This window comes from Equus asinus, chromosome 8 (assembly GCF_041296235.1).
Source record: "Equus asinus isolate D_3611 breed Donkey chromosome 8, EquAss-T2T_v2, whole genome shotgun sequence".
NCBI lineage: Eukaryota > Metazoa > Chordata > Mammalia > Perissodactyla > Equidae > Equus > Equus asinus.
Window position 1 is genome coordinate 89019701 of NC_091797.1, and position 15231 is coordinate 89034931.

The following is a 15231-nucleotide window of genomic DNA, read 5'->3' on the forward strand; positions in this document are numbered from 1 at the left end:
TATTTAAAAAATAAAGTTGTATTCCTTTCAAGGAAATGCAATTACTCCACTGCAGAAGTGAAGCAAGGACAGGTCACGTGGGGCCTGCTCAAATGATTAGATAAGACTCGTTTGTAATTAGTTCATTAATTATGTAAATGTGAATGGATGGTACTTAACATTAAAAACAGCTTGTTCTCAAAGTAGGTTAAGCACCCACCTCTAATCTTTTTCAATTGTGCATTTGTTTACTGGTCTCTGTATTCCTAGAAGCAGAGCTCAGGATCATTTTAATCCAGCCGGAATATGCTTAATGAATGGGCCTCTCATGAAGATGGTCTTATGTCTTCCTAGAACAAAGGAGTTCTTTTCAGTTTTATCAGTATTGGGAAGATTAGTGGAAAAGATGTTGAAAGTGAAAGCGTGGAAATATTCAAAGCAAGCACATTAATCCTGAACCCAAGGCCTAAGCAAGTGAAACCAGGAGAAGTCTGGCTCTGTCCAGGATTCAGCTTGCAGCCAGCATCACTCTTGGACAGGTTTCTGTTGAAGGAGAGCTGTTTTCTACCTGGAACTTGGTCTTGGGTGGTAGAGCTGCAGATCTTTCGGGAAATTTTGAGGTTCGCCTGAGTTAGCTGCAAGTTTGTAGAAAATCATTTGAATTCATCATTTGATGGTTCAGAAGATTCTTTTAGAATCTGTGGTTCTCTAATTGAGCTAAATTTTTGTTAAGTAAACTTGTTACTGAATATACGTAGCAGAAAGTACACCTTGGTGAAATTTTCAGAAGCTGGTCATACCTAGGTAATTACTACCCTGAATCAAAAACCAGACCGTAACTAGTCGTGACCTTTTCCTTCCTCAAAGGTAGCCGCCATCTTGATTTCTAACACTATAAATTAGACCTCTCTGTTTTTGAACTCTATGTAAATAGAAGCATCCAGTAGTACTCTTTGGTGTCTGGCTTCTTTTTTTCCCCATATTATGTTAATGAGATTCATCCACATTGTTGCATGCAGCAGTAATTCTCTTGTTTTCCTTGCTCTATGGTCCATAAGAGTGGTTCTCAACTGGGGACACTTTTGCATCCTCTTCCTTGCCAAAGGACAGTTGATAAGGTCTGGGGACATTTTTGGTTGTCATAACAGAGGGAGAGAGGTGCTATTGGTATCTAGGACATAGAAGCCCAGGATGCCGCTGAGCATCCTACAGTGCTCAGGACAAGCCAGAGAGAATTATCTGGTCCAAAATGTCAATTATGCCACTACTGAGAAAACCTGGTCTATAATAGTCCATTGTATGAATATAAAATAATGGTTTTATACATTCTATTATTACTAGACGCTTAGGTTGTTTCCAGCTTAGCACTGTTATGAATAGTACTACCTTGAACAATCTTATACCCAGCTTTTGTTGCATAAGCGTACAGATTTCTGTTGGGTATATACCTAGGAGTTTTCCTCAAGATCAGCAAATGACTCCAGGGGAGAGTTCCACACCATACTGAGTTCACCTCAGTGTACTTTCCTCTTTCCAGAATTTGGCCCTTCAAGTCCTGGCTGTTTTGGTGGCTCTCCAATATCTTTAAATTTAAATTTAGCTCTTCTGGTTTTTCTAAGTTGGGGTTTTGCCTGATACAGGCTAGTTGATCATGTCTGGAGGTTGAATGCTGAGCTAGGCTTTCCTTCTCCCTTTGCTAGGTAAACAGTCGTCCTTAGTTTCCTTGCCTGAGAGGGCATGAAAGTTCACTCCAGTCATAGCTTGGTGACTCTATTTCCTCCTCTAGACTAAGCTTCTTGAATGCAAGGGTTACTCATCTCTGTATCAACAACATCTGGCATCATGGACTCAATAAATGATTTTGGATGGATGTAAGGAGGGAGGGATGGATGGATGGATGGATAGTATCCATTCGCTTAAAACTGCATTTTCATGAGAACCCAAGTGCTTTTATGAATAAGCCTGAGATTTTATGCAGTGATTGCCATTGCATCTGCTCAACTCAGGCAATGTCTAGGCATGGAAAGTGAAGGAAGGCATTGAAAATTTATTTAAAATAGGTTGCACCAAGTTGAATGTCTAATCAATTGTAGATCTTAATTACTTTACATACCAAGTTTATTCTGTCAAAACGTTGTGGAAAATGTATTAGGTGAAAGACTGGAGTTTTAGAGGCAGTGCTTTCCTCATCTCATCAGAGTGTGACCTGGGAAGGTCGTCTTCCCTTCTCTGTTTTTCCAGGTGTAGAATGAGGTTCCAACCAGATGAGGTCCCAGCTCCCTCTTGATTCTGATATTCCAGAAGTTGATAAAACTCTGTAGAAATGAAACCAGGCTCTTGGCTTGGGTTTAGACATATGAGCAATTCACTCTAGATTGTGACTGGAAGCTGATTTTGAATTGATTGTTTCTAAGCCAAGAGTAGTGGCTCTGGCTGACTGATCCGTAGGGCTACAGGGTCTCAGTTAACCAGCCAGATGAGGCAGGTGGAGCCCTTTTGTTCATTCTTTCTACAATCCCTTATCTTTTACTCCTCCATTCCTTCCTTCTTTCCATTCTGTGAACTTTCCTTGAGCCACTCTTCCAGTTTCTGGGGATTCATAAAAGTAAACTATTGTCTAGTTCAGAACTAATGGTCTTGTTGGGAGTTATAAACAAGTAATGATAGTACAGAGTGATGGGGAAGCACAGGGACTGTGGAAGGCAAAGGAACCCCTTAACCCAAGCTGGGAGGTGGGTGAAGGCTTCCTGGAGGAGGCGAAAGATGGGCTGACCATTGAAGGGTGGGTAAAAATGGTTGTTTTTCTTCTTTTTTTAAATATAGAGCAACGGTTCCTCAGAATCACCTGTAAAGTGTCCCTTCCCCCCTCTCTCTCTCTCTTTCTTTCTTCTTATTTTTTGACAACCAAGGTATCTGGGCACCACCAAATCTTTGAGCCTCCACTTTGATTGGACCGTGACTAGTGTTTTTTCATGTACATTTCATTTCTATGTTTTACCTCCTTCTCTACTTATGTCAATATCTAAACACATTTTTCCTGCTCAACAATGTGAAAAGAAGTTGAAAACATTATGACAGTTCTCCTTAAATAGTTTTGCATCTTTTTTCTAAGACGGACATTTCCTAACCATTGTACCACTACACACTAAGAAAATCAACAAATCCATAATATCATCCAAGATCTCAACCATCATATTATCCCAATTGTCCTAAAATTGCCTTGGATCCCTGTATTTTTTAAAAGGAAGATCCTCTTAAGCATACTCATTGCATTCAATAGCTTTATTTCTTTAGTCTTTCTCTTTAAAAAAAAAATAATAGATTTTATTTTTTAGAGAAATTTTATTACAGAAAATTTGAACGGAAAGTACAAAGAATGCCCATCTACCCCCTGGCCTCCCCCACATGGGTTCCCCTATTATTAACATCTTCCATTAGTCTTTAGACTCTTCTAAACTGGTAATGGTCTCCTTGCCTCCACCCTCCCATTGAAATTAATTTTTGGTTGAGTTCCAGGGGTGACTCTGGTGGGCAACTCTGTTCAAAAACAGCTGGTCCTCATACCCGGAAGGCAGTAAGAATGTGTGGGGCAGGCGAGCAGATTCTGTTCTCCCATAAAAAATATGTGGGCAGGTGTCCACTGGGGGCAGTGCACTGGGTTGGTTTTAAAAAGTGTCGAGGGTTCGGCGCCCACTTCAGTTCAGAGAGGAGAGCAAGCGAGGCTTAAGAGTTATCTTGCCTCATAAAAACATTCTCTGATAAGGAATATAGGATATTTATAGAGTCTGTTTCCTGACTCAAGTCTCCGCGCCCTCAGGCTTGGGGACTGTCTGCTGCTCATTTCCTCACCTCCCCTGCTTGCAGTTGAGCAAGCTGCCTTGGTTATTCCACCCCATGGCTTCCTCCTTGCTCTGAGTCTTCCCGTCCAGCTGGGTGGCTCCTCTAAGCCTTGATGTCCTTGCCTGTGAAATTTGGATGTCAGCTCTTGTTTGTCAAGGGTTTTGCAGAAACCGTTGAATAAGCTGATAACTGGTTAGAAGGATTTTCTTCTCCCACTTGGAGTGTCTTCCTCAACCCCATACCACCATCCAAATCCTACTCCTCTTCCAAAAGCCTGACTCAGCCCCACCCCCTGCAGAAAGGCTGTGCATGCAGGCTCCGGCACCCACTCTCTCCTGTGCCAGCTTCTGCTGCGCTTGGTTTATAGTTTACCTGGAACTCCTTGCATTGCTGATCCGTCTTCCCAGGGTCGTTCTATCCGGTCTCCACACCTACAGTGTGCTCTCCGGGAGGGGAAGACAAGTCCCCTTCTACCGTGTGAGCTCAGCCTAACAGTGCATATAGTCAGACAGAGGGGGGCCTCAGCCCTGCTGCTTCCTCAGCAAGCACCTGCCTCTCTGAGCCTCCATGTCCTCATCTGTAAAATGGGACAATAAAGGGCAGTAGAGCAGAGCGGTTAGAAGGCATGGATCCCAGAATTGAACTCTTTGTTTCCAATCCACGTCCTCCCATATCTTCTACGACAAAACACTTATCCTTTCTGAGCCTCATCGTGAAACAGGAAGATTACAGCAGTATCTACTGTGAAGATAAACTTGAGTAATGTCTGGGAAGCCTAAAGCCACAATATACAGTAGCTATTGTTATGCAGAATTCACCTGCACACTACAGGGGCTTAATAAATGTTTCACGTTTCCTACCACATCATGCACAGTTTTGGGGCACCCTGTAAACTTTTATTCCAGACTATCAATTAGTGTGTTGGACTCAGTCACAAAACCTTCAGGCCATCTTAAAAGGACATCTGGTTTCCCATCGCAGGCCTCACCGGTGCTAAAGAACATCAATACATTTTTAATTTCCTTTTTAATTTCAGGGAGTGAATGAAGAATGGGGGTGACAGCACGCCTTTGGGAATGATTCATGGTGTCATTAAAATTGCATTGAGTTTCCTGTAGCTCCTGTTGGCCCAGACTCAGACCTGGGAATTTTGTGTTTTGCTGTGTGATTATGTGTAATGCCATTGAGTCCAGCATCTCTTTGACTTGGACCTCCATTTTTTGGATCATTATGTTTCAGTGGATTTTGAAAAATATATACGTGTAGATGGGAGTTCAACCGGTTGATGTTTCCAGCTTTCTACCTGGAGAGCGTGTGATGTGGAAGGAAGGAGCACGAGCTTCAGATCTGGTCAACCAGGGTCCACATCCAGGCCCTGCCACATAGCAGGGTGACCTTGAGCAAATGGCTTCTCACCAGTGAGCCTCAGGGTCAGCATCTGCAAGATGGGGTGACGATTCTCATCCTGATGAGATGGTGTATACAATATATGTGCATATATAGGTGTGTTCTTTGTTCTTCATCCAATATTCACGGAGCATCTTCTCCCATGGTAGGCACTAGCGATAAAAAGATGGAGCCACATTCACGGGACTGCCTGGCAGGGCGGAGGGGTGTGGTGCAAGCTGGAGACACATGTCTCTCAGGCTGAGCAGACCCCTTCAATATCCGCATCCTTTTCCTATGCTGTCCAGGACAGGATCATACATAGGAAATGCTTACTCTTGAACATCTGTCCTCATTTTGGGGCCTTCTCCAGCCCTGATGGAAGGGGCTGTTAAAAACAATCAAGCAAGCATTAAGATTTTTAAACATATATTTATTAGTAGCAGTGCTTTGAAGTGAATAGGTAATATATGCAAGTTTAACTGTGTGATGCTCCTGGGACCTGACTGTCCCTATGACACACGTCATCTCTAATTCCTCCCCAAACCCTATGAGATAGGGCATTATTGTCCCCACGCTCCCAGCTGAACAAGTCCAGGCTCCACAAGACACCAGACTCGGAAGGGGAGGGACCAGGATTTGAACCCGGGCCTGTCTGCTTCTGAAGCCCGTTTGCTTGGCCTTGCAGGTTAGAAAGAGCAGAACTTCCACTATTTCTGAATGTTCAGATCCTAGTTTACCTGATCAGCCTTCATAAATTGAAACTACCAATATTTAGAGCATTTTCATATCTATTCTCTTAGTCACCAATTCCCTTAATAAACATTTATTCGATACCTACTGTGTGGCAGGCACTGGAGCTTCACTCATTCATCCAACACATACTTACTGGGGACCTACAATGTGGCAGAGGGCTATAGATTCACTCATTCATTCAACACATGTTTCTTGAGCACCTACTATGTGCTAGGACACTGTTCCGGGCATTGGGGTAGAACCCCGAGTACAAGAGACAAAAATCTCTGCCTCCTGGAGCTCTTCTCTCTGCTATGTTGCCAGGTTGGCCTGGTTTCCCCCATTTTGCAGCTGAGGAAACTGAGACCAAGAGAAGTTAGGTTGACTCTTCCAAAGCCACACGGCTAGTGAACGGCAGAAGCAGACTAGGCTCCAAGTGACACACGTTATCTGGACAAGGTGACGTAGGCAATGCTATGAAACCTATATCATGTCACGGGGCTTAGGGGAAGTTTCTAGAGAACGGTGCTACTGGCTGTGGGGTCAGAAACCTGCCTCTGTCACTTCTACCTGTGTGTGATGTGGAGGCCACCCCGCCTCCCCATGCCTGGAGGTCATAGTCCCTACCCAGGGTTGCCATGGAGATTATCAATGAACATGGCATCAGCTCCATGAGGGCACAAGGCCCATCAGCTTGTTCTTCCTTGGATCCATGGCACCCAGCACTGTCCCTGGCACCCAGTAGGTGCTCAACCAGGGGTGGCTATTGTGGCAACTGTTGAGTTATGGGATCAGCCAGTACCTTTGTGGCTGGATGCTCAGGGATGCCTGCTGGCTCCTTATAATGGCAGGTGTGCTAGAAGGCTGTTCCTTTTCAGATAGGCTAAGGGGCAGTGAGCAGAAGTTCCCAAGATGTTTCTGGAGTCTGTCCTCAGAGAATCACAGTGCCCCTGCCTAGCATTTGTCCACAGCTGTCTCCCAGTGACTCGGAGAGCCTCCTATCCATCATCTCTCTCTCCATGGCCAAGGCTCTGGGAGGCAGGCACAGTGACATCTTGATTATCCGCCATCCATCCGTCACCCGATGCTGATGGGGGGGAGTTCCGTCTGAGCCAAGCTGTCCAGTGAGGACAGCTGAAAAAAATGAGTCTCCCCAGGTCCTTGGATGAAGACAGCAAGCTGGGTTTGAAATGTGCAAAGCCAGGACAGAAATGGAGAGGGTCATCCTGCCTCAGAGAGCAGACCTGGGACCCTCGTCCTGAAGCCTGCAACAGGGCCTCTGAATTCAGATTCACTCTGAATTCTGCAGCCTCCACACAGAAAGGATGCAATGAACTCCTCCCTTGGAGTGGCAACGCAGACAGGAAGTAGATTTCATGGAGACGTGGGTGGATTTCTGAATGGTAAACCCGGAAGGCGCGCTCAGCCACAACTCCTTTCTTTCCTCCTCACTCTACCCCCACTCCCACTCCTCTCCACCCCCCACACCCTGGAAGTCTACACTGCTTGGCTTGTTCCTGTTTCCAGCCCACCAGCTGATGCTCCAACAGCACCAGACCCCTCCAGAAAGGGGGGACCCCCGCAAGAGATCAGACCCTCGGGCTCCTCGGCAGAGCTCAGTGATCACCATCTGGTGTTAGCCAGGCTGGGTCCTGAGTGGCTGTGCTGGGACCTTTGGGGGTGCACACCTTGAGGAAGGCGCTGCTCCTGGGGGGCCCCGAGGAAGGCGGTCAGATCTCCCCCTGGTCTGGCAGAGCTGGGGATCCTGACAGCTTGGGCCGAGACTGCTTGTGCCCTCTGTGCCTGGACACCAGCACTCATAGGCTGGGACTCCAGATGCCCACTCGTGGGCTGCCGATGGCTTTGTGTGTCCACCAGTCAGTCCTAACTTTGGGTCGAAGATGAGGAGGGCGGATCCTCAGTTGCCAGCCTGCACCCCATCTCACCCTCCCCACTGTCCTCTTGGCCTCTGCCCCTCCTCCTCCTCCCCCTACTCCATCACCGCAGGTCTCTTTCCTCTTGCTCTCCATCTCTGCCACCCGTTCTCATTTCAACTTCTCTTTTGTTAGCCTGCTTCCTCCTCTGCCCACTTCCCTTTGCCCCTCTTCCACTTTTCTCATCCTGTCTGCTTCCTCTTCCTCGTAGACTCGGTTTCCAGGGTAGACTTGATTCAATTCAATAGTTACTGAGCATCTCCTGTGTGCTGGGCACGGTGCCAACTCAGAGGGTACAGGTGAGAGTTGGCGAGATCTTGACGGCATGGGCTGGAGACCTGCTTCCTTCACCTCGTCTCCTTCTGCCTTTTTCCCTCCTTCCTCTTTCTCCTCCTCTCCCTCCCTCCTTCTCTTCCTCCTCCTCCTGTCACTTCTCTTCCTTCCCTTTCCCTGTGCCCTGTCTTGGCGTCCACAGCCAGCCCTGGAGGTGGGAGTTGGGGTGAGCGGGATGGCAGAGTCCCAGGAGATTGGGTGACAGGAGCCCTTGATGCCGCCATCCCCACGTGGCAGGCAATGGATAAGACTGAGCACTCGAGACCCGTTCATCACGCCCGCCTCCTTTCAGGGCCAAGACAAGACGGAAATGACTTCTGTCAGCTCTGTGGCAGCCCACTGCCCCTGGCAGCTCCAAGCTGTTTATTAAAGAAAGAGAGAGAGAGAGAGAGAAATACAGGAGTGTGAATGCCATCTTGCTGTGTATTAGGGGAGCGGTTCCAAAATGATGAAGTTGACAAATACCCCTTCAGGTAATCGTACAGGAGTGTGCCGGCTCCTTTCCCAGCCTGTGTCCAGCCATGACGGAGATGGAAGGTGACAGCCAAGAAATGGGAGAGGAGGCAGCTGCTCCAGGCACATCGCATGGCTTTTGTTTTAGCCACAGAGGCCAGCTGGTCTCAGGAATGATGAGATGCAAGGTCACCTACCCGTTCATTCGTCCGTTCATCCCTCTTGCAATTTCACCTGAGGCTTTTATTTAATCCAGTGGCGGGTTAGGCTCTGGAAATTCAGAGATTATTAGTAGTAATAATAATGACCATTAATTGGTAGCTATTAATGACTAGTAGCCATTAATTATTCATCATGACCATCCCCCGTTATTTGAGGAGCTGGGCGTCGGGCACTTTGCTCAGTCCCGTGACTTCCCCGTGAGGTCAGTGCGATGACTGGGTGTGGGAGGAGGTGGAGGGGGGGCTTCAGAAAAGGGAACCACAAATGCAAAACCCAGAGGCAGGAAGGGCCTGTCCTGTCCCAGGAGCCCCGTGAGGCCAGGGCAGAGAGAACAGGAGGCTGTGAGGGAATAGGGAGCCTGACTTGGCAAGAGGAGGACTGAGGATGGTGAGGGGAGTGGCGGATGGAGGGAGCTTATTGACACCACTACCTCAACCCCGGGGTCTCCCCGCCACCCCAACACCATGACGTTGACCCTCTCCTGACCTAGGGAATAAGGAGGGACAGAGGAGCACACCATTCGTGGAGCCCTTTAACAGAGCATCGTTGCCATGGCAACCTCCCCCAGATCCCCGGTCAGGGGAGGCTCCTGCCAGTCCCAGAAAATAGAGGCTCATGGGATGGTCGGAGGTCTGGCCTCTGGGGCTCAGGCAGACGGTGTCCAGGTCCCTACCCATGTCCCTTAAAATGACCCTGATGCTCTACCCTCTCTGTCCCCTCCTCTCGCCTCTGCGCATCCCCTCCACGGGCCATAGGTGACTTTCTTCCCAGATTCAAAAGCCCTTTGGGTCCTTATGGGCAGCTCTCTTCCTTCTAAACCGTCCTGTGTGATCTGGGGCTGGGAATGGTGAGCTCAGAGGGTGGTGAGCAAGAAACCCTCCCCAAAGTCTTGTCCCAGGATCCCAACCACCCTTCCTGGATAGAGGACTGAATCCCACAGTTGTCCCTGTTGGTACAGTTTGCGCACCAGGCAGGGAGTGGACCACATGAGCGGAAACCTGTGTGTACGTCACTCGCTGCCGTGTCCAGGCCTGAGCCCCCGGCTGTGCCTGCCGCGCCCAAACCCCGCATTCGGCACCGCTTCTGCTCGTTTATAAATTATAACTGCGCTGGTGGGCGGAAAGGAGCTCGTTCGTCTTCGACGGAGGACAAATAGATTTTATTTATCAAAGGAAACGTTGATGGACTCCAGGCTCTCTCCTTTGAGCGACCCTTTTATTTCACAGTCTATAATTTCGCCCCACTGCGACGCTCCTGCATTTCCGAGGGAAAGTGTGTTTGGCTCGGCTGCTGAAAAGTCCCTGTGAGTCAGGGCCAGGCCTGGTGTAGTCCCAGAATAGAAGGTGTCTGTCCTCTTGTGTATAGGCTTGGTTGCGAGTTGATTTCATGTAAATCTTTCCTTTTGAGGGGACCATTTCTCACCCCCCTGCCGCAGCCTATGAAACGATCAGGAGTGACCCCCAGCATCTCATGGAGGCCCACATTTCGGTCATTGACTCTCAGAAGGCCCGCTTGGTGAGGCTGCCCCCTGAGCTTGGTCCTAAATAAATAAATAACCTCCCGCGGGTCCCCCTCGAGTCTTCAAGAAGCAAATTACCTATTTCACAGTAGGTTCTGGGATGATAGGTCCTATCATGTCAGATATGATGCCTCATAATCTAAGTCAGCCATCCTCTCTGCCATTTTAATCTACCCAAACGTGCTTAGCTGGGTTTAATTATAGACAGAAATTGCATTTCAGAAAGCAACAAGAAATCATTTACATGGCTTGAATTCGTGCATTAAATCATACGGTTCATTTGAGAGTGTGGTAGAGACGGCAGTTCCAAAGAAAAATAGTATTAATGCCCGTGCTTAGTGGCTCTCACACCAATTGCACAAATTGTATGAATTGCACAATTTCCACTGATTACGTTTTTCTTCTTGGCGCAGGATGAATGAGGAGGTCGGGGATGCTGAGAGGACCCAAGGGGCGTCGGCACTGAGCGGAGCCCGGGACGTGCCAAGCAAGAGCTCTGGGGACAAGTCCGTTTCTCCCCTCTCCCTCTGCCGGCCAAAGTACTGCCATTTTGGGGAGGGTGAAGAGTGTGGCGCCCAGAGAAAGCCCACGGAGAGATTAGGAGCTCCGTCTTCTTCCCCAGCCTCTCGGAGTACAAACTCGTCCCCGTCATCCAGGGAAAAGCTGCCGAGTCCTTCGGCAGCCCTGTCGGAGTTTGTGGAAGGACTCCGGAGGAAGAGAGCGCAGAGAGGCCAGGGCTCGGCGCTGAGCTTGGAGGACTGGCCCACTCTGCCCATTTACCAGACCACCGGGGCGTCCACACTGAGGAGGGCCAGGGCGGGCAGTGACAAAGGAGACCTCTCACCGAGGCTCAGGGCAAAGTCACCCCTGGAGACGCAGGCCACCGCTGGGACATCAGCTGGTCTCCTGCGGTCCACCAGCCTGAAATGCATCTCTTCCGAGAGCGCGGAGGGCACCGCCTTGCTGCCCGAGAAGCTGAAGACCAGGTTCAGTTCCTGCGAGTCCATCTTAGAGTCAGGGCCAGGCTCGGGGAGAAAAGCGAGATCCCCAACCATGCCCAGGGACACGTTCTTGTCGCCCACGCTGCGCCCCCGGAGGCGCTGTCTGGAGGCCTCCCTGGACGACGCGGGCTGTCCAGACCTTGGGAAGGAGCCGCTCGTCTTCCAGAACCGCCAGTTTGCCCACCTAATGGGGGAGCCTCTGGGCAGTGACCCGTTCAGCTGGAAGCTCCCAAGCCTTAACTATGAACGCAAGACCAAAGTGGATTTCGATGACTTTCTCCCGGCCATCCGGAAGCCCGAGACTCCTACGTCCTTGGCCAGAGCAGCCAAAGATGGGCAAGACAGGCCGCAGCATTCAAGCGTCCACTTTGAGACGGAAGAGGCCGACCGGACCTTTCTCACAGGGATCAAGACCATTTTGAAGAAGAGCCCGGAGTCCAAGGAGGACCCCGCTCTCCTCTCTGACTCGTCCTCCTCCTCCAGCTCCATCGTGTCCTTCAAAAGCGCCGACAGCATCAAGAGCCGGCCGAGAATCCCGCGGCTGGAGGGTGACAGTGGGGAGCGCACGTCACCCGAGAACAGAGAGCCAGGGGCGGGGAGGAAAGACGAGGATGTTGAGAGCATAATGAAGAAATACCTGCAGAAGTAGGAGCTGCTCAGGTAAAGCAACAGCCTGGGACCATTCTTGCGGAATGAAAGCAAGATCGTTTGCCAGGCCCGGCAGCCTGGAGGGAACCAGTTGCTGCTGCCTTTAATGCTGTGATGATTTCTCTAGAGACAAGGGCTTCTAGAGGTTTTTGCTGAAATATTGTGTTGCTGGATGCAAAGCTTATCAGATGCCCTCCACTGGGCGCCACCTACTTCTTTACACTTTAAAATGCAGACCCCTCGGAAAGCAAGAGGGTCCTGTGGGATGATGCTGAAGAAGATGCTGGACTTCACAAGTTTCCTGACCCCTGTCTGGTATTCTTGGCAGAATGCAGGAGCTGGCATGGCATCCTGTCCACGCAGTGTCGGGAGATCCGTGTGGTAGGGTCAGGAGGGTAAAAAGAGGCCTTGAGGATGGTGGAGTCCGGCTCTTGCATTAAATAGAGAGAGAGAGAAACTGAGGCCCAAGGTGGGGGAGGGGACAGGTGCAAAGGTCACAGAGCAGCCATGGGGAGAAGCGGTGTTTCTCTCTGCCTGCCCTCCTCCTCCCCATCCCAGTCCTGGCCCTTCTCTGGAAGACTGGTAGGAAGAGGAATGCTTTGCTAATAATGACGGATGCTTATTGAGTGTCTGTATCAGGTGGTCATTTTGCACCCACCATAACCCGGAGAGGTGAGCGGTATGACTTATTCCCATTTTACAGATTGGCAAACTGAGACTCAGAGAGGCTAAGTCACTCACACCAGATCACCCAGGCAGAACTGGGATTTGAAACTGAAGAATCCCCAGTGGTATCTGTCACACTTTTCCTGAGGGACGTTTTCCAGGCTTCTTCAGGAGTAAACTCAGAGGCACATTGAGGGTCTTTAAAGAGGTTGCCTCCACGGACCTCCCAAATGGAGGTAGACCTGAGAACCCCGAATCTAAAGGGGAGTTGGAATTCATGGACTCTGACCTCACTGTGGCAAAAATGAGGGAGACCTCAAGCTTGGGGTCACCCCGTGAGTCTGCCGCCAGCCCAGCCACCCAGACTCCCAGTTCTTTGCTCTCTGCCATGAGGCAGGGCTGGCCCCTGACAACCCCTCATAGGGCGTGTTTCCAGCCTTAGAGCCTGAGCCTTCCACTCCATGGCTCCCGTCTGAAAGGCAAAGCCCCCTAGGGGTGGCTGGACATCAGGTGCAGACACAAGGCAAGCCCACAGCCCAATGAGAGCCCACAACCTTCAGAAATCTCCCCGAGACTCAATCTCAGATCTCACAGCAGCTCCAGGCTCAGGTGGCGGAGCTGTCCCACGCAGGTGCTCGGTCCACACCTTGTGTCAGCCCCCAGCCCTCCTTCCAAGAGCCTCCTGGACCCAAACCAGCCGCACATCCTCCACTTCTAGAGACCTGCTCCTTTGAGAGGCACCCCAGCCCATCAAAAAGCCGTTGTCCCTTCGCTGGAGATGGGCTCGGACTGTATCGCAGCTAATTAATTTGACTTAACATGGCCTTCTCTCTGCTCTCAATTACCGAGGAGAGATCTGACGTTCATTTACATTATTATGCTCTCGGGGACACAGAAAGCAGTTTCAAAGGCCAAGCAAAGGGCATACGTCCATAAGGGGAATGGTCCTTAGCAGCAGTCATCACAGAACATCTTGTCTCTGCCACTTTTTTTAAACACAAGCCTCCCCTCCTCCTCCCAGCTAGGCTCACCATGATAACAGAGCACCTGCCTTAAAATTCTGTCCACCCTGGACGTCCATGCTGGAGTCTTGAAGGAGACATTACCGTCCCGTTCCCCGTGATGCAAATGCATCCCGGGATTTGGAACCACACAATCCCCAAAGCCCAGTTCTTGCCTGTAACTGGCCGTGAGATCTTGGGCAAGCGATGCGACCTTGCTGAGCAGCTGTGTTCTCGGCTGGAGAATGGGGGTGATAGTCCCAGCCACCCAAAGTAACACTGGGGGTTTGATGTGAATTCGAGAGATCCCTGGCGCAGAGCCTGGCACCCCGTGGTGGCAATAAACCTCAGGTTGACCTGCACCTGGACATTTTGGCCCTTCAGGAACCCTCTCCCCAATTTCCCTCCACTTGTGTTCCTTCTGCCACCCACATGCCTTCATTCCTTTCCTTGGTGTCGCTGCAGCAATGCCACCTGGGAGTATGGGCGTCCAGGGCTCCCACCCTCTTTTGCCCTCCCAATCAAAGTGTGCGCTTCCTGGGTCCCGTTCATCGGATCTGATCTGTGTTTGTTTCCAGCCTCCTGAGATGCACTGCCCTTGAAGATTCCTGACTCCCCAGCTGTCTGGAGAGAGAGAGCGGCCAGGCCTCCCCAGGGGCCCGCAGTCCAGAGCCAGCCAGTGTGGCCACTCTCGAAAGGCAAGAGGGGCCCAGCCAAGGCATATCCCGCAAGACGTGGGGGCTCCCAGTGTGCCTGGTCTGTACAAAATAAAGTGTTGGCTTCTTGGCATCCATGCCTTCTCTCTGTTCTGTGTTCATGTTCCCTGGGACTCTGGAGGGTTGATGGGGTACAGCTTGGGGTAGAAGGGTTCCGAGGAATGGAACTCACCCAAAACGTTTGTAGTTTTGGGTGCACACTGCTATTTTTCTTCCTACATGTCTACATGCAATGGCCTTGCTCCTCTTCGCTTGGCCAAATTCAGCTCAAGTGTGGCCTCCTCCAGGAAGTCTTCCCTGATACACTGAACTGAAATAAATGCCGCTTCTCCATTCTCCCTTAACTCCCATACTTACCTTTATCCTATTTCCCTTACTGACTTACTTATCTACACAGTGTGTGTAGGTGTGCAAGCATTCAAAAATTCTGATGAATGAGTGAACGGCCATGAACAAGTTAATGAGCCCACACACCCTGAAGGCATGTGACACACTGACTTACGCATCCCTACACATGTCCATGCATATCAGCATAAGAAGCGGTGACATCGGCTCTCGCAGTCCCCCGCACACCTCCTACTGTACTCATCCCTGCCATGCACACACAAACACTCACGTGTGCCGTGAACTGCACTCCCACGGGCACGCCTGTAACTTGGAGCCCTGCTTCTCCAAACATCCTTAAGCATTAGCGATACGAAAAGCATTGGCTAACGTTTATTGATCACATACTCTGCGCTGGCTGCTGGCTCAGCATCCTACATGGTGCATGTCACTGCAGCTTTGCAAAAATCCTGA

At 50.0% G+C, this 15231-nt stretch overlaps 1 protein-coding gene across 4 annotated transcripts in view; it reads left to right on the plus strand.

Annotated features, from left to right (window-relative positions):
- MYO18B (myosin XVIIIB) overlaps positions 1-14506 on the plus strand; it is a 249673-nt gene extending 235167 nt beyond the window's left edge. For 2 of the 4 annotated variants that reach the window (XR_011505408.1, XR_011505409.1), the window contains exons 43-44: positions 10815-12431; positions 14296-14506. Coding sequence is in view for 2 of the 4 variants with exons in the window: in XM_070516286.1 (XP_070372387.1) it covers positions 10815-12051 (1237 nt within the window). In the remaining 2 variants the exon portion in view is untranslated. The remainder of the gene's footprint in view (positions 1-10814; positions 12432-14295) is intronic. The other 2 variants (XM_070516286.1, XM_070516287.1) reach the window with 1 other exon arrangement.
- Positions 14507-15231: the final 725 nt, after the last annotated feature.